The sequence below is a fragment of the Argopecten irradians genome, chromosome 9, assembly GCF_041381155.1.
Source record: "Argopecten irradians isolate NY chromosome 9, Ai_NY, whole genome shotgun sequence".
In the NCBI taxonomy this organism is placed as follows: Eukaryota; Metazoa; Mollusca; class Bivalvia; order Pectinida; family Pectinidae; genus Argopecten; species Argopecten irradians.
Window position 1 is genome coordinate 39,479,098 of NC_091142.1, and position 20,068 is coordinate 39,499,165.

The following is a 20,068-nucleotide window of genomic DNA, read 5'->3' on the forward strand; positions in this document are numbered from 1 at the left end:
TAGTGTTTTGTTTTGATTTTGACACACCTAGCAGAAAGGTTTATGACTATTTATGTTACCTGGTATATGGTGTAATGTAAGTACCTGTAACCAAATTATCTTTACATAACCTCTCACATTGATTGAGCTGGGTTAGATGTCCGAAAAATTCACTAGTTTTCCACCCCTTGGATTCAAGTTCAAAACCCACCACATGGCACTGTTGCCAGGTTCTGGCTTTAGGTTGGCAATTTTTCTATAGATCTTGCTTTGTTGTCATTTTCATGCAAGGGTTTTCAAAACATAAACACATCTTGAAGTTTTAATTTTTGCTCTTGAAAAAATGTCTCATAAAATCATATAAGAAAATACTCATGGTCCTATATATTATATTTTCTCCTCCTAACCTTGGCAACTCTGGGTGTTATACTAGGATATAAGATAAAGCCAAATGCACAACCAGGAGATACGCAGGTCCTTATGCATGTTGAGATGAACAGCAAAAACCAAACACGTTTTGTATGGCCTTACCATATGTAATAGAGTTTTCTTAGCTTTATATTATTAGGACCAGTTACAGTACTGTAGCTTTCTTCAGACAGAGAATTGCACCAGCCAGAGTAAGAATCTAAACCAAGAACTATGAAGCAATCAGCTGACCAATCGTCTTCACTCGGGCGCTCCGGTTACCTTCCACTCTAAGACACCTCGCGCACTAACATCTAGGCCATCAAAAGTGATTTGTATAAGTTGTATAACTTGTTTCGCAATCGATGTAAAATAAATAAAGTTCATACCGGTATTTCCATAAATCTTCAAAACAAGCAGATCAGGTTCACTCTGGATATCATAATGTTTTCAATCTTATTGTCACTCCGTTTCATAAAGGATCCGTGAACATCCCACTAGTGGTTACGTTCTGGTGACATTTCGAATTGGTCAATTAAATTTCTACTTCCAGGATCTTTGAAGTAAATCTTAGGGGACAAAAAGATTGAAGAGCTGTCAGAATCATTTTCATGTATGTGGTTATCCTGCTAAAGAGCACAAAATAGCTATATATGCAGTAACAAAATGTTTCAGTTGACAGAGCTAGATGGATTCAAACTGAAGTACATATGTACAGGGAGTATAAAGGTTATCAGAATGTGACCCTGATAGAATGTTGTATAAGTGATATACATGTAATTTAATCAGAGTGATAATTTTTCAGAAAATAGAAAAGAAAAATCACCAAAACATTGCAGTACACTTTTAATTTTGTTTTATTTACAAAAATACAATGTATGTGTAGAAAATATCTATAGAAAATGAAATCAATGTACATGATAATTTAGATGTGAACTATTCACAAAGGACGGTATTATGGTAATGATATTCAGGGCTATTTCTGTAAAGTGAATTGCTCTATGAATTCTTTCTGTTCTCTTTCTTCTTTTAGTAGAGCTTCATACTGTATCCGCAATCTGTTGAAATAATAAAACAAAGTTTTAGGAATATATCTCCATCACAATTGTATTTCAATAAGTCTTACATACAATTACCAATGGAGATTAAACCTTAACTGTAATTCATAACCTGATGTGACAAAGTAATCTTATATTTAAACTCACACTCCTTCTGAATCAAGGACTAGAAAAGACTATTGTGGAATTTCAGGGGTGAATGATTTAAAGCAGCATTGGTGCTACCCATTGATTTTCACATTTTACGCCCACCTTAGTTGTGTACCATTGTAATCAATTATCACAGCATGTAAAGCAGTTGTGTAATACTTGTACAGTACATTGCAGAGCTACCCATTGATTTTCACATTTATAACCACCTTAGTTGTGTACCATTGCAATCAATTACCACAGCATGTAAAGCAGTTGTGTAATACTTGTACAGTACATTCAAATCACCAAAGATTTGTGAGCTTTATTCCATACTAATGTCAGAAAGGGAAATAACTCTTAATATCATGAATTATTGACATTTAAGTGTTTTACATTTGGGGCATTTTATATAAATTACTGCCCTTGCTAGGGATCAAACTTGAGACTTTTGACTTTCTAGTCTAATGTAAAACCCAACGAGCTAAGAGAAATTAAACTCTCTCTAGTCAAAACAATTGTAGTCTTGTAATCGCTGGTGCCGATCTGTGTACAGTAAACTCCCGCAAAGGCATATGCCGCTACTGTAAAAAATGTACTACTACACATAAATATACAGGTTTCTACAATTAGCGTAATTATTATACATACCTGTCCAGTATACGTTTTCTCACGTATTTCCTGTTTAGTTACGTTTGTTTATGTTTTGTATATTCTACCAATAGCTACACATGGTCACCGAAGGATATGTGGTATTTGTTGGTAGGAGCTAGACAACTAAAGCATTAAAAATCAAAAGATGAAAAATAAATAACAAAAAAATCAGTCATAAATCGAGCAATTTAATGTCCTAAATGGATTTTGGACCTGCTGTGACTCAAAAGGTATATATATATATAGGAGACTATTTAGTGGTAGAATACACCTTAACCAATCAGCCACCAAGTCACTATAAAGATACAGGTGGATCCGGATCCAGGGCTAGCTATGGTAGTAGTCAAAACTAAAGATTAAATATTGATAATATGATTGTCGGACATCTACCGTATTTGAGTACCAATGTAAATACAGATCTCCTTTGGTCAATAGGCAGATCAAAATATCCTTCAGACCACAGCATTTGTCACATTGAAAACACTGCTTAAGGTTATTTGGTTGATAATTGTTTGACAATTGTAAATTGCCATTCACCTGTTATGTACGGGATTATCTCAGTGATTTGTACGTTTGTGTTAAAACTGTGAGAGTCTGTACTCACAAAACTTTTATATCCAATATGTTAAAAGACTAGGATCAAATGTCACCAATAATTGTCCAACTGAACTGAATGCCTGGTAAAACAATTCAGACACACAGACGTTGGTAAACAAATCATTTAACTGTAGAGCTAAAATAATACATCAATACAATTGATTTTTGCATCCAATTCTACAAAATTAAACAATTGGGTTTCTTTTGGGTTTTTTTCTAATAATATAGTGAGGACCCAGTTTCATAAACATTCCTCAACTTTAAAATTACCCATAAGAAAGCAATACAAAAGTTAAGGAAAAAATCTTAAATTTGTCAATTCTGCAAATTTGTTTTGAAATGGAATTAGCAAAATTTAAGAGCCGCGAATAAAAGTTGGTTTACAGTAGTCATCGTGTTTTGTCCGTCATCGCCCGCTGTGAGCCATCCTCTGTGTGCCATCCTCAGTGCATAAACTTTCAACATTTTGAATTTCTTCTCAATTTCTACCAGCACAATTTGGTTGAAACTTGCCTAAAATGAATTGTTGTATTTTGGGTTGACACAATATCTTATTAACTTCCTATACAACTGTTGTCAAGATAATGATCGTTACGGCCCTTTGGCCTCTTGTATTACGTCAGGTTTGAGATATTAAAACAACATTTGTGAAGTATGATTACTTTCGATTAGTCCCAATGCAACTTCCAATGATTGTGACATCATATTTATTGCTTTGACATGATAGTCAAAAGACTACTTGTACTGCCATATTGTTTTAGAATCTCAAAACATCCATATTGCAAGTGGCGTAAAAATATATAAGAATCGTGTAGTAAAGATTTATATAGACAGTTGATCTTTACAGATAAGGAATAGAAACCTGGTAACTGAAGTACTTGTTGTGATTTACATTAATACACAATATAGTTTTTATAGTCTATAACATAGCAATATATTATACTTTTGTTTTAATTCTCCGTCCCCTAATTCTAACATCAACCATATAATTCTTTATAACCCAGGTCGTGATTCATATAAGGATTTAATATGGATATATCTAGATCTTTTTGTTTGTAAATGTTTATTGTATTTGTCACTCTCTGTGTAAATCTACCTGTTAACGAACTCCAGTACAGGTGTATATACCTGTGACGATATGTATGGAGTGACCTATTCTATGTCTGTTGACCAAGTAAAAGGCTATAACCTTTTATAATAGCTGATTATTGTGAGCTGTCTGCTGTATCGTGCACATTTGGCGGGAATATCGTAAATGACTTGTAAAGTGTGTACCGTGTAATTAATGAACTGAAGATATCTAATCAGTGAATTTTCACTACATTAAAAACTTATGGGGACCGTAAGACTTTCTCTGTTATATATATATCAGTGTGCATGTCTACAGACAATCTAGGTACAGGAATTTAGTAATGTTGGCGACATAAATCTGCTATGGCGATGTCCAAATATTGTTTATATTTAGGTACTCTCCAGTGATGCATTTGCAATGTTGTAACTGAAAATATTAAAAGATAGCCTCTCTTCTTAGTGAGTCCTCTCCTGAGTCCTGCCCTCCTCTTCCCTCTCCTGTCCTTCCTCTCCTGCCCTGCCTTCCTCTCCTGCCTCCTCTCCTGTCCTCCTTCCTGCCTTCCTGCCCTCCTGCCTTCGTCCTGCCTTCCCTCTCCTGCCTTCCGTTCCTCCTTCTCTCCTGCCTTCCTTCCTCTTCCCTTCCTGCCTTCTTCCTCTCCTTCCTCTTCCCTCTCCTGCCTTCCCTCTCCCTTCCCTCTGCCTTCCTCTCTCCTGCCTCCTCCTCCCTGCCTTCCTCTCCCTTCCCTCTCAGCCTTCCTCTCCTGCCCTCCTTCTCCTGCCCCCTCCTGCTTCTCTCCCTCCTTCCTGCCCTTCTCCTGCCTTCCTCTCTCCCTTCCCTCTCCTGCCCTCTCTGCCTTCCCTCTCCTCCTGTCCTCTCCCTCTCCTGCCTTCCCCTCCAGCCATTCCCTCTCCTGCCCTTCCCTCTCCTGCCCTTTCCTCTCCTGCCCTTCCCTCTCCTGCCCTTCCCTCTCCTGCCCTTCCCTCTCCTGCCCTTCCCTCTCCTGTCCTTCCCTCTCCTGCCCTTTCCTCTCCTGTCCTTCCCTCTCCTGCCCTTCCACATCCCCTCTCCACTCCTTCTCTACCCCACCCACCAAACTCACTCCCAAAACTCCAGGAGGATGTCATCGGTAAGTTCAAAAGAATTTCATCTGGTATGCTGATTGCATGATCATATGAGGTTACCAATTCTTCAGGTCTTTATACTTTTCCTTCCATCTTTCCTGCTCTTGAGTATGATTCAGTGTGATAGCACTATAGGTAATAACTCCTGGTTATTACTCAGACACATACATATATAGCTGTCTCCACAAACACACATGCACCACAAGCAATTGTATATAATTCATGTAGTATACAGAGGAGATGATTCTACACGACAGCTTCTTAAGCAAAGGAGTACTAAGCACTGTCATACAGCTATGAGGTACATCTAAACTTTGATGATTGATTGCCATGAAGGAACATTCAGGCATCAAAATGATGTTTTTAAACATTAACAGCTTCAAATAAAGTTACAACCATACATCTTCATGATTGAATTTTAACTGTTTTATGTTATCCTTCGTTCATGAACTTCCATTGAATTAATCTATTACCTATGTACATTTAATGGTTAATCAGTAATTATATATCAAAATTAACAATTAAATTCACATTCAGAATTTAAAAAGCAGATATAGATGCAATGACATCTACGTATGGTGATGAATTTATTTTTAAACATGTTTTCACCTGAGAACTAATATTGAATCTAATTAGCATATTGATGGCTATATATGTATCAGAGATTTAAATTTCATTAAAATTCCAGAATGGCGGGATAGGCTATAGTGATCACATGTAGGGTATATATGGTTAATGATGTGTGTAGGAAGTGAACAGTGATCTGATGTTAATGCACAGTCTCAGAGGCTAGGAAAACAATTCTGGTCAATTTGTCAGTTATGGTCGTCATCTTTATTTGAAAAATCGGGACCAAAAGAATGAATGTTTTGATAAAGATTATAATATGACCTATATTGAATAGGCAAGCTTTGCTTTTCTCAAACAGCTCTTGTCTCACTTCTTGGTATTCCATACTAGGGACCTATATCATGCTGATGATAGGTCATTCAAGTGTTTACATTTATCTTTAGATACTGGAAGAGAAAATAATTTTGAGTTTAGATTGAAACTGCAGAGAGTACGAACACTAAAATGAAATCATGATGAAAACTCAAACTGATACAACATTACATGATCTCCATATGCTTTCTGAATATTTCATCTCATTTTAAGACTGTGTATTACAATAGTGACCTTCGACATTTAACTTCCAGGACCACCATGGACCTCCACCTACTGACACAGGTCAAGGACAAATGTTGTCTGGCAGTAACCAGGCGCTGTACCTGCAGAAGATTCGTGAGAGTTCTGAGGCTGTGAACAGTGGTGATTTCCGACGGGCCGTACAGTTATACTCGGAGGCCATTTCTCTGGATCCATCCAATCACATCCTCTTTACCAACAGGTCTGCTGCGTATGCCAAACTACAGCAGTATAAGAAAAGTGTGGAGGACGCAAGAAAGGCGAAGGAGATCAACCCAAAGTGGCCAAAGGTAGGTCATGTCTATATATAGTGTGACAGATTTATTTGTTGTTATCATCTGAGGTTGACTTTTGGTGACAGAATTCTGAAATGTTCATATATCATCGCCTCTGTATTTGGAGTAATATTGGAGTGATTTTCTCCCTTTGATTTAGTTTATGATGAAGTAATTATATGCATTTATGGCCCCGATGGCAGTGTGATATGGAGGTTTATTTACCCAAAGGTGTAATATTTCCAGAGGTACATCTGAGGGTAAATAAACCTCCATATCACACTGCCATCGGGGACATAAATTGTTTATTTTACCGAAGATTCATGATTTGCTAATCTGGGTTATCTATTGCTTAAACTTGAGATGAGTGAAATTGATGTTTTACTCTTCATTCGTCATTGTTGTATAACTCCTTGTGAAAGACGGGCGGTTACCATACGATGGTTTTTCCCCCCGAGGGAAATTGGCCGTTTTTATTTCCCTTTCATGTGATGTGTTTCAACTAATCACAGACACTGTTATAAACATTAGGTATACTAATATAAATTATCTCCCCTTAGTTAAATAAATAAAAGTGTAATTTTTTTGCTTCAGTTCTAAATCAACTGGAGTTATTAGTTCCTTTTAAGTCAGTATGTGATTAAGTAATTGTCGCCCTTTAGCTCAGCACATGATTGAGGAATTATCTCCCTTTACTTACTTTGTAGATATAACCATTGATTTGAATCTCTTTATATTGTATTATATATAAGGAAGAGCACATTTTATTGTTCCTTGTACTCTGTGGATGATAATGAGTCTTCCTGCAGCTGATATATACATGTACACTCCTTTAATAAGAACACAGAATAAAAACAATTTCAGATTCTGAATATGTAAACAGGGGCCATATTGTACATGTACTTACATTGTATGGGTATACATAAGATCCCACATGGGGCGAGCGTTGTACACCAGGCATCGTTTTAATGTTTTCTGTTGTTCGAGTTGTTGTGCTGAATGTTGTTAGACAGGTTTTACAATGTGTTTAACTCTTAACAGCCCATATGTACAGTAATTACCAAAGTTTTTTAAGCGACTTCAATAAGATAGGTTTAATAAGTATTTAACTGCACTCATACATCACAATCAGAAACACTATAAACAGGGTAAATAGCTCCCTTTGGTAAAAACCTTATTGGTGTTATTTTGAAAATATGCCAGATGTATATTGTAAATTTGGCAAGTTATGTGAGGATTGTTACAGTATATTATTGTGTCAATGTCTCGCTTTAGTTCAGACAAAGGCTCAATGCAGTCTACGGAGGTTCATGCTCTCGAGTTACAGTCGCGTTTTTTGTGGGAGGTCACAGGTCACATAAAAACAACGGCATTTCGTATAGGATAGCAGATTTTTGTTGTGGTCTAAATCGGGTAATTGTATGCCTGTGTAGCTCCTGGGTACATATAATGATACGTCCCGGGTAGGTATCATGCTAGAACGGGGTGCAGTTCTTGAGAATCATCAGACCAGGGACTAGGCAACCTTAATTGACCTATTTATCGAGTTCTCTTTCTTTCTTAACATACTGTGTCTGTACAGAGTTTGTTTAAAATTGTCTGTTGTGATTTCAATAATTGTTAATAAAAACAAAACAAAAATATGTTAGAAAGATATTTTTTTCAACTGGAAAAAAATCCATTTTAAATGTTCTGTTTGAATTTTCTCTCATATTGAGTTTATTTAAATTACCTAAATTAGAAATTTAGATATGGTCGATAATTCGGTTTTCCACGAACTTATCAATATTTCATTTAAAAATTAAAGCTGATACAGCATTAACACACTGTGGTTTTCTGTGTATGGAGACATAGGTATAACGCAAATGTCGGTGTCTATCACTCATTCCTGGTATCGTTTGATCACTGCCAATGTCGAGACACAACTTGGTACTAATTACATAATAAAACCCATTTTCCGCCCTCCGATATGCCATTTCTTTCCCGAGGTCATGCATTTACTTTGTCTGTCCTTGACATTAGTAAAACATGAGGTAAATTCAATGTAACCAGTTCAATTTCTGAAGCCTAAGTGAGCGATAAGAATTTGAAATTTGTGGCATAAAAAAGTCTTGTAAAAGAAGGTTATGAAAGGTTCGGGCCACCCAGAGATGACTATATGTACATTTTAAGTATAGTCCTTTGATTGGCTGGTAAATGTTTATAAAGACATGTGATATGGTATAAGACATGAACTGCGATAAAAATTATCTGGAACAAGGAACAACACAAGACAAGTTTTAATTACTTCTCATTACCTGGTAATACATTTATCACATACATAAAAATGAAAACATTTGTTAAATTAGATAATTTAATTTATAAAATTCCAGAGTTTTGTTGGTAGGTATAACCTAGCTCAAAAATTTTCCTATTAATATTTTGAGTCAGAATCCGCTAATTTAAATATTATTGTACAAACAAAACCAAAAGTTTATATTTTTCAGTTTTATTAGTTATTTGTGTTTTGAGTTTTGCAATGTTTGTATAAACACTACATAGTTACTGGTAGTTGTAAACAGAAATCGCTCAAGGTTAAGGTTTGATGCAGCCCACATAAATCTGATTTTATTGTCGTATTTGAATCTTGAGTGGCAATCATCCTGCCATATTACCCCAAACAATGTCATTTACATGGAGAGAGTTTGATATAACGAGCCAAACAAGCATGTGTTGGACGACTGTATACTTCACACCTCTGAAGTCTATAAATCTTTGTTTAACAAGAGAATCGGTTATTATAGTCAATAGCTGCCTGGTAACCTGGTAACATTTGGAACCTGCTGATGAAATGTTATGGAGTTAAACCCTTTGTAACCTTTTATTTCCGTCTGTTAAAATAAAATTTGTTAGCTATAACATGTCCCATCATTAGACAATTTGTGTTACCATTATACATGCATGATAATTATAATATATTTCATTGATATGAGTCTTTTGATATTTTCCTGTGTGGTAGCACTCAGCTACCACAAGTTAGTATGTAAAATCCAGATGAATAAATTGAACAAGTACATATGCAGGAAGATTTCCCCTTGGTTTTCATCCTTGGATACACTTCACACTTTCTATGTTAATTTTCCATAGATAGATTTGCATTATTATTACCAAAAAGATTGTACATATAATATTATATCCTATTTTCCAAGGTTATTTGGGTTAACTTGAGAAAATAAAATTACCATTACTAGCACCTAAAAATGTCTGCTACTTCAATTGTGTGACAATTTTGGTAAAATGATATCATAAAGTATTTTTTGTACCTCATAAATATTTCATAAAGTGTTGTATTGATTCAGATAACTCTGCAGAACTATATGTATGTAGGTTACGGGTGATAAGTTACATCGCCCGGACCAGGTCCATACAAACACATGTATGCTGATTAAAAATGACTCCTACCTGAAAATTTGAAATTTTGTCTGCATCAAATCTTAAATTACGCTATCAATGTCACATTAGAGACGTTTAACTGGCTTCTAAAGCAGACAAGCTTTTACGTAGCGTGAATTCTCATTCAGAGTATACAATTTGGCATTTCTTCTCCGTAGTTCTTTGTTGAAAAAAACCAAACAGGTAAGATAAAATGGCCGATAACCGTCACAAACTCTGAGTATACAAAGGTAAATAAAATGTGTCAAAAAGGTTGGGGGCTTGTCTTCAGCAGATCTGCTTTTATTACTGCTTAAGCATGGTAATTTCAATTCAAAAAATAGATAGTGAAAACTTTATAACCACATACCCTCATTATGTTAAAAAAACTTCCAAAAGTATTAAAAAAACCTTTTCAGTTCTTACTGTCTTAAAAAATATGAGCTGAATAATACTTGAATATCTGATGTATTTGGTTATTAATGTAAATATTGAAAGGTTGATTTTTAGCCCTTAAATGTTTCGAAAAGATTTACTGTAGTTATGTTTTCACAGCGAGTTCAAAAGAAGGGGAGATAACTTATATATATATATACATTAATTTAAGTATCTTTTCATGATTAATATTATGGAAATTAAGTTACTTTGACCTTTTTTTTAGTATTTGATTTGTACATAATCTTGAGCAAATTATGAAAAAACTATGTATTACCATATTTAAAAAGGTAATTCAAACGATAACTCACCAGATAGTTTAATTAAACCCAACTTAAAATTGTTACAAGAATGTGCAGGTGCACCATATTAAAGTCTAAAAAAGTAAATATTACTCGGGAGAGCTTTTACACACAGCTATTGTGAAAGGTTGGTGGTAATTTACAAGGTGCTGTGCTATAGCCATTGTGTTTTCTTTATAGATCCTTTCTATTTGTTCAGTTCTCTCCTTTATAAACCTATCGTTGTTTTTTTAACAAGAATCCTCATAACGGCTGACAGAAATAGATCGACAGCTGTGTGAAAGGTACTAATTGATGTTTTACCGTGACCTATTCAGACGGAATGTTTTAAATTAGCCAAAATTTTTCTGCAGCGCTGAATAAACTGTATGGATTTTCTTTAGAAGAAAATAGTGAGATAAGTTAGATTGATATGAACCATGTATTTATTGAGAAGAGATCACCATCTATGGTAATTATTGTCGTGTTTTGTGGTAATATTGTCGGGTATTGTGGATGTGTCAACATCGCGGAGTAACTCTCCATTCCCTACGAGTCAGAGCCATTGTCAACCCGGACCGATCATTAACTGAGTACAACAGCATTCACACATATATCATTATCTGTATACCTTATGTGTAGTAAATCTTCTACAGATATTCATGGACAATCAAATCACCAAACATGTAGTAAATATCGGAGAGATATTGAGAAAAATCAATACAGGAAGTCAGCACTTATAATTAAATACTCGGGATGGGTTCATTTATACTCAGTAGACAATACGAGAAGTATGTGAAATGCACTGTACGTAGCACTTAATTCTTAATTATCATCTAGGTAGTTTTAGTTATTTTATCATTATAGCTATAAAGCCGTTCACTAGTTTTTAGTTTACTGGATTATCTCCCCCTAGTTTATAGTTTAATGGATTATCTCCCCTTAATTTATAGATTACTGGATTATCTCCCCCTAATTTATAGCTTACTGGATTATCTCCCCCTAGTTTATAGCTTTAATGGATTATCTCCCCCTAGTTTATAGTTTACTGGATTATCTCCCCCTAATTTATAGCTTACTGGATTATCTCCCCCTAATTTATAGCTTACTGGATTATCTCCCCCTAGTTTATAGCTTACTGGATTATCTCCCCCTAGTTTATAGCTTACTGGATTATCTCCCCCTAGTTTATAGTTTATAGTTTACTGGATTATCTCCCCCTAGTTTGTAGTTTACTGGATTATCTCCCACTAGTTTATAGTTTACTGGATTATCTCTCCCTAGTTTGTAGTTTATTGGATCATCTCCCCCTAGTTTATATTTTACTGGATTATCTCCCCATAGTTAATAGTTTCCACTGAACTCAACGCTTCTTCATCTAGTTTGAAATAATACAAAAAAAGAGTCTATCAAATAGGAATAACCCTAAATAAGTTTATTATTGTAGAAATAGTACCTGTGGTGTATATATTATTGACTGATTGACATAAACTAACACCCTGGAGATGTCCACAGCTTTACCAATAAGATAAGTTTGTTCTGTAGGAGACCTGTGTAGTACTGTCCTGAGCCTCTATAATACCCTTTACACTTGGTCAGGCAGAAAGAATGCTTCATATCTTATTTACAAAGCTAGATATCGCTGTCAGCATTACTAAGGTAGATATGGTAAATTGTTCAGAGTCTCTCTTCACGATTTCTCAAGTAGCCGACTGTCAATAGAGTTATATATAGCTAGTTCTGCCTGCTTAATCGGACTTAGGCCGTAATGTAGACACAAATACAGGACTTAGGCTGTACTGTCGTAAATACATATAGGACTTAGGCCGAACTGTCATAATAATACTATCGTAACCACATAACGCTATATTCGCAGGTAGTTGATAAATTCTTCACAGATATGTTTATTTAAAAATGGCTAGCACTCATCTATTGGTTGGAGAATTAGACATTGTTGTGTAAAATTGATCGACTTAATTCTGATGTATACCTTGTAATTATTTATTGATTTGAAATACACTACATTTCTACACAGTAAACAACACCGACAATCAAATAATGGATTTTATTTTTATAATTGACAATGCTCCAGTTTTAATGAGGAATGTAGTTAATTTGTATAGATTTTAATTACCATGTCCAAGTGTCTTTTTAATTAGAGCTAGACTGTAGTGTTGAGTATTAATTCCATTTTAATTGACATCCACAAATACACTTAGTTCATTAGCAGTAAAACTAGCTTAGCTCTAAATTGTTGTTAATGTTGTTAAATCGCTGCATTTTTCGGAGATTAAATGTGACCTTGACTCATCAGTCTGGATTATATTCATACGTCATTATGGCTAATATTAACATTGTTCAGGAGAAAAGTTTGGACTTTGGGCCGACCAGATGTCAGAAGTTCAGGCCCACTAAAATGTTCTAGCCAACTGGGCAATAATCATTATAATCTCTGTTGTGCGCCAGGTTTCTTATATACACCAAACTCATTGAGTAAAAAATGTATTATTTAGATTTTGGATTCCTGAAATAATTGATGTTGATTTAAAGTTAGTTTTTAATTGCTACAGGAAACTCTTAACAATTTTCTTTTCTCACAAATTTGACATTTTTTGCAAATTAAATGCAAAATAAAATATTTCCATTTTAGGGATTTCCTGTATTTTCTGTCTGAATGTGCACTCAGGACTGTAGGCTGAAAGTCCTAGCCGAGTTAATGAAGAATTTAGATTTATGTTTACCCACACCACATTAAATCAATCTTCTATCAAACCTATAGGTGACAGTTAATGTAACTTTTAGTGCTTCGGATAAAATGTTTCAAATTTACCCCTTTCATTTGGCGATATTAAAGTGTTTATAATGTTCGGGAGAGCTATGTGGAACACTGATTTTATATCAGCTGAGGGTGTTTTATCATAACTATCCTCTGTATCCATCACTGAACAGGTAAATACAGGTGAGAACTCGTTAAGTACTGATGCAAGTACATGAGAGTACTCCATATAAAGGGACATGGCTGAATGATAACGTAGTTGTGATAGATTCATAGTTATAAGTTATAGAAATATTTTATATGTAATTACTTGGAAGTGTCCTTTTTTATGGGAATGTAACGTGATTGTAGCTTGTTCATTGAAATGTGAAAGTGATTAGACTGAACGATGTGTGAACTTATAGCAAAGTGTTGGCCACACAAAGTCAAGTAAATTACTGGGACGGTCAGTGGGAGATTTTATTAGGCTTATCAAAGATTTTGAAGATGTTATCGTTATAAATACCTGGAATGTATCTCAATAATGTTTTATATAAGTGATGTATACATTGATGATGGGACACATATTTACCTTTATATACCTAGCTACAGTACAACTGGACTAACAAGTGTTTTTATACTTTAATATGGAGGGTAGGATGACGAAGTGGTAAAGATATTCAGACATATTACTCTTAGACTTCCATTTCTGGGTTGAGAATTTGCCATGTACTGACCAAAAAGGACAGTGGTTTTCCCCATTAAATGAATTGGCTGACTAAAATATAAGTTACTAGTTATTTTTGTTTCACATTTTAACAACAACCAGGTCATCGTTTTAATTAAGAATGTGTCAGGGTTTAGGAGTTTGAGGAAAACCAGAGTACCCAAAGAAAATCAACCAAACTACAGTCATATATATATATATACCTGGCAACACATGGCTGTGACAATTGTGATGAAGAAACAAATACATATTTATTGCAATGCATATCAGAATATATATCTGAAACTAAAAGATTGTTTTAGATTTTTCAACTATGATAGGTTGGGGAGATACACTAATAATAATATTCATTCATAATGTAATGTTAAATGTTAAAATATTTTGTTGATAATTGTACTATACCGGATTTGTTTGGAGATGGCTAATATAGGCTTTGCCTGTTGCCAAATCCATTTGCATATTATTTGCAATAAAATTTGTTGAAATGAAATATATTTCCCATCATTAATTTAGTTGAAACGTCTTAATCACTCAGCCACCTTGGCCCATAATTAAGTTTATAGGAATGTAAATCCTAATGTTTATGTACCTGTAAATGTAACACCTGTACTTTTGGTAAAAAGATTACTAAGGGTATATATGGTCAGACATGGAATGCCCGTGGTAATCCTAAACTCTGGTCTGTAAGTATTGGCTCCCGGCGGCATAATTAACCCCCAGGGGATTATATCCATGTTAATTGTACAAGTTTAATAATAAGATACATGTACTATTAAAATATAAGTCTATTTAATTGATCATGTCGTATTGTATACTTCTAGGAGAACTAGTTCATGTACAGTAAAACCTGCCTATAGTGACCACCTCTGTACAAAGACCATCTGCTTAATAAGATTTTCTAGGGTTTAAATTAATAATAAACTAATGGCAATTTACGACACAATTTGACCTGTGTATAAAGACCACCTGCTAATAGCACTACTTTTTAGGGTCGCAAACGGCCATTTTTGACAAAATTTGACCCATGCATATAAAAAGATCTTTTGATGAGAAAGACCATTTTTCCTTTCTGTGTTCTTTATAATAAGACAGGTTTAATTCTATATCATCATAAAATTGCATTTTGTATATCATTTACCTATATATTACCTAGTTTGTGATGTACTTCACATTTGACTAAACAAAGTATTTTATCGTAAATGAGACTATAAGATCCACCCATGTGTGATCACTGAATGTGACATTCTCTTTAATTCTAAAATGTATTAAAATATTATCCTCATACCATGACTTTCAAACTGGTTTCCACAGAATTTTAATTTCTTTATTAGATAGCCAGTCCTTTGTGGTTTTAAGAATCAAAAGCTTTCCATATCAAAATGTTTATTCATGTTTACAAGGTATAGATTTATGATGTCCTTTGATTCAATCGACCAATTACCCAAGATTTCACTTTTAAAACCTGTTTATATATTGCAGTATCATGTGGGTATGAAAAACATGTCCTGGAATTTACTGTGGTTTATATGTAGATACCTTTATTTTGTGTATACAGGACTTATTTTAGTTTGTATTCACACTTAATCTTAGATATGATGAATAAGATATAGTTGAATTTATAACTACCTAACTTTCAAGAATCATACATCTATAATTGGACCTGAATGAGCAATTTCTTTTAAAACTGCTTTATTTCTTTATTTTTGGTAGATGTTAACTATTAAGCTACAAATATGCTAATTTGTTTCACTATGTAAAGTTGCTATGATGAAAGATGATGACATGAAGTAGTTTGTAAGATATCTGAAAGAAGAACTTTGGTAAAAACGTTGACTAGAAAACTTGGGTGTCACTGTTTTATTAAGTGGCAAATAGTGACTTATTGTTTAAGATATTAATGCGTATTTCCACATCCTACAAGTTCTAAACAATGTGGAGCAGATGCTTTGCAGGTACTGACTATATAGGTGCATGTTTTTTCCTCCGGGTACTCCAGCTTTCTTCCATCTCTTAAGCCGAATATGTCTTAAAATGATACTCACTGTTATTAGGATATAAGACAAGGCCATTTTAACAAACCAACAAAGTATAACTAAAAGTTATCTTCCGCTTATTTTACGCTGGTGATTCACTCACTTGAGTGAACTAAAATATTATCTGTAATAAAGGTAGATGTCAAGTATTAATATCATACATCAAAGGGAGACAAGGTTGTCATCATATTGATAAAATTCTCATAAACTTTGGTATGCAGTATGTCCTTCATCAACGTTGTACAACATATGTGTATCAAAGGTAGTTAGTGGTTGTCATATGTCATGGTAATTACTAAGTGTCTGTAGTTTATCTCTCAAAATTTGTACCTGTGTTTCTTATGTTATAAAAAATTACCATATATAGGTATGTTGACATCGGCAAAAACAACACAGATTAATTGTCATATTAGTGACCTTGAAACAACACAGGTTAATTGTCATACTAGTGACACTCAAGGTCACACACAACTGTCACAATAATCAAGGTCAAAGTTACATTTGCCAACTCTTACAGATTTATACAGGGTTAAAAAAATTGATATGGTTGTCATCCACCCGAGATCACATACTGATCAGTCAAGGTCATATGTGAACAAGGTAACTCACTGAACTGTGAAGGTCACATATAACTGGCAAGGTCATATAGATTAGTACCTAAGTTCTGCCAAAGTCACACACTGACAAGGTTATATACATCAGTACCTAAGTTCTGCCAAGGTCACAAACTGACAAGGTTATATGGATTAGTACCTAAGTTTTGCCAAGGCCACACCTACGATACATCGACAAGGTCGCACAGTACTGCCAAGGTCACACACTGACAAGGTCGAACAGTACTGCCAAGGTCACACACTGACAAGGTTATATACATTAGTACTTAAGTTTTGCCAAGGTCACACACTGACAAGGTTGTAAAGATTATTATCTATTAGTGCTGCCAAGGCCACACCTATGATACACTAACAAGGTCGCACAGTGCTGCCAAGGCCACACACTGACATGGTCGAACAGTGCTGCCAAGGTCACACACTGACATGGTTATATACATTAGTACTTAAGTTTTGCCAAGGTCACACACTGACAAGGTCGAACAGTGCTGCCAAGGTCACACATGCATTATTACATTATACTTAGTTGCTGCCAAGGTCACACACTGACAAGGATACACTAAAAGTACGCACAGTGCTGCCAAGGCCACACCTATGATACACTAACAAGGTCGCACAGTGCTGCCAAGGTCACACACTGACAAGGTCGCACAGTGCTGCCAAGGCCACACACTGACATGGTCGAACAGTGCTGCCAAGGTCACACACTGACAAGGTCGAACAGTACTGCCAAGGTCACACACTGACAAGGTTATATACATTAGTACTTAAGTTTTGCCAAGGTCACACACTGACAAGGTCGAACAGTGCTGCCAAGGTCACACACTGACAAGGTTATATACATTAGTACTTAAGTTTTGCCAAGGTCACACACTGACAAGGTTGTAAAGATTATTATCTATTAGTGCTGCCAAGGCCACACCTATGATACACTAACAAGGTCGCACAGTGCTGCCAAGGTCACACACTGACAAGGTCGAACAGTACTGCCAAGGTCACACACTGACAAGGTTATATACATTAGTACTTAAGTTTTGCCAAGGTCACAAACTGACAAGGTTGTAAAGATTATTATCTATTAGTGCTGCCAAGGCCACACCTATGATACACTAACAAGGTCGCACAGTGCTGCCAAGGTCACACACTGACAAGGTCGAACAGTGCTGCCAAGGTCACACACTGACAAGGTCGAACAGTGCTGCCAAGGCCACACACTGACATGGTCGAACAGTGCTGCCAAGGTCACACACTGACATGGTCGAACAGTGCTGCCTAGGTCACACACTGACAACATTATATTCTGCTACACTTGCATGTATTATCAAGGTGTTTGAAATAAAACCAAGATGATGATATAGAAAGCAATAAAGTACAAGTTTTCCATTTTCTTGTTAAAAAAGTTGGATATTTTCAAGTTTTTAACTTGAATAATTGTCACATAAATCAGAACATTTATTCACCTTTACCCATGATAAAATAAGAATAGTTAGTCGTTGTCGCACTGTTGTTAAACATCAAGGTTCAATCCAGTGCAGTTAAAATTTAACAGTGGTATTAAATGTGGCGGGAAGGGAAGAATTTGGTGTAAAGCTTGAATGATATACAATGTGGTTATATAAACATGGAGCTTTTAGTTGTATGAGGTCAGCAGGCGAGTCAATATTGACTCACTTTTCTCCCCCTTCCTGTCCCTACCGAGTCAATCTCACTAGTCCGAGTGTCAACACTCTCGTATTAGCAAACACATACCATGTGACATTTCAACAATTTTCTAACAAATTGTGAAATTCTAAAGAACTGCGAGAGTTTTAAGGAATTATTTTAAGAGGTGGTCTTAATTGCTTTATTTGGAAATGAATGGAGGTAAAAGTTATATGCTTCAGTAAATCCTCAAGGTAGTTGTTTTAGAATGAAATCTTATTGCAGACACTTTCTCAGTATTGTGTACAATGGATATTATTTGTTTTAGAATGAAATCTTAGGAGACATTTTCCAGTATTGTTTACAATGGATAATATTTCTTAAAGCAGCTGACATCAACTGAAACATAGCATTGTAAATGTGTCTTTCTCACTAAGGAATAAACAAATAAACATCAACAGTCAGAGTAAACAATTCTTGTGATTGGTTGGAATGTGAAGTTTACATTGCATTAGTCAGCTTCTGGGAGGTGTGCCATTGTAATGTGTTGGGACACGGTTGTAGTACAATGTGATGTGTGCTCAGGAAAATGTTCTTGGTGACATTTCACTTCTGTAACCAATCTGTCGCTATGGTTCTTCTGTAACCGACCTGTCGCTGTGGTTTTATGGTTTTCGGTAAATGACCTGTATCTATAGCAAATAAGACAGCTACTATTACCGTAATGTGGACATCTGAGGACCTGATCAGAACAATACAATAATATCACCATTAGCTAATGACTCCAGACATGTTACAGAAACCACAAGTTATACCCTAGAGAACTACTGAGAGGTATTAGGATACAAACAAGGACTGAAAGAGATAAAAATTAGTATTAAATGAAGCTGTTATAGAATAGATCTCTGTAAATAGGACTGAAAACTTCATTTACCAAAAACAGCTTTATTGAAAAGAAGTATAAATTTCCTCAGTTAACTTCATTTAAATTTGAAAATAAATTTATTTTGTTAAAAATCCAATAATATTTTATTTTATGGAGTTTTGCAGATGTTCAAACTAGGATGTTTTGGACATATGATCTTTATGTCATATGAGTGGTTAGTGCATATTTGACCTTGACCTCACCTAGCTGTCACAGTGACCTTGACCTAACCCATTGGTATGACCTTGACCTTGCCTGCTGCTGTAAATGAGCTAACCTGTATGTTATATATAATGACATTAAATATTGATCAAATGGCAAGATGTTTGATAAATTAAAACTCAATTCAAAATTTAGTTTTAATTTGCTTTGTCATGTCATTGAGGATGTGTTGCCAAGATCCTGTCTGAAGTCTAAAAATCTGTAAAATGTTCATTCTGTTTCTTTTTATCTGTCACATATTATCTAAGCTACCTGTACGAATGGGTCTGGGAGGGATACATTCTTTAAAAAGCGAGAAGTGTTATTAGGTATACAGCGTACCTGTAATGCACTGGTACCATTTACCTGGGCCAGACTTACCTGCAGGCGGAAACATGTAGATGCTGTCATATCTAGTTAATGTTGGTGAGAACATTAATTAGTGGTAATGTCTAGGGGTATAATGTTTACCTCTCTAACGAGAGCTACACAACTTGTGAGAATAACTGCAGGTTTGACTACATAAATTTCTAGTAAATAAGCAAGGCACAAAAGACAAACTACAGTAGA

The 20,068-nt window shown here is 35.1% G+C and overlaps 2 protein-coding genes across 2 annotated transcripts in view; one reads left to right on the top strand and one right to left on the bottom strand.

Moving 5' to 3' along the window:
• Positions 1–4,231: 4,231 nt before the first annotated feature.
• Positions 4,232–5,427, bottom strand: LOC138330764 (octapeptide-repeat protein T2-like). Its single transcript, XM_069278288.1, has 2 exons — positions 5,412–5,427; positions 4,232–5,004 (listed from the first exon to the last, which is right to left on the bottom strand). Exons 1-2 carry the CDS (start codon positions 5,425–5,427, stop codon positions 4,232–4,234), a joined length of 789 nt encoding a protein of 262 aa, XP_069134389.1.
• A 767-nt stretch (positions 5,428–6,194) lies between these two features.
• Positions 6,195–20,068, top strand: part of LOC138332303 (tetratricopeptide repeat protein 28-like) — an 83,653-nt gene continuing 69,779 nt past the window's right edge. Inside the window, exon 1 of the mRNA XM_069280342.1 lies at positions 6,195–6,493. Within this exon, the coding sequence (XP_069136443.1) occupies positions 6,257–6,493 (237 nt within the window). The 5' untranslated portion in view covers positions 6,195–6,256. The remainder of the gene's footprint in view (positions 6,494–20,068) is intronic.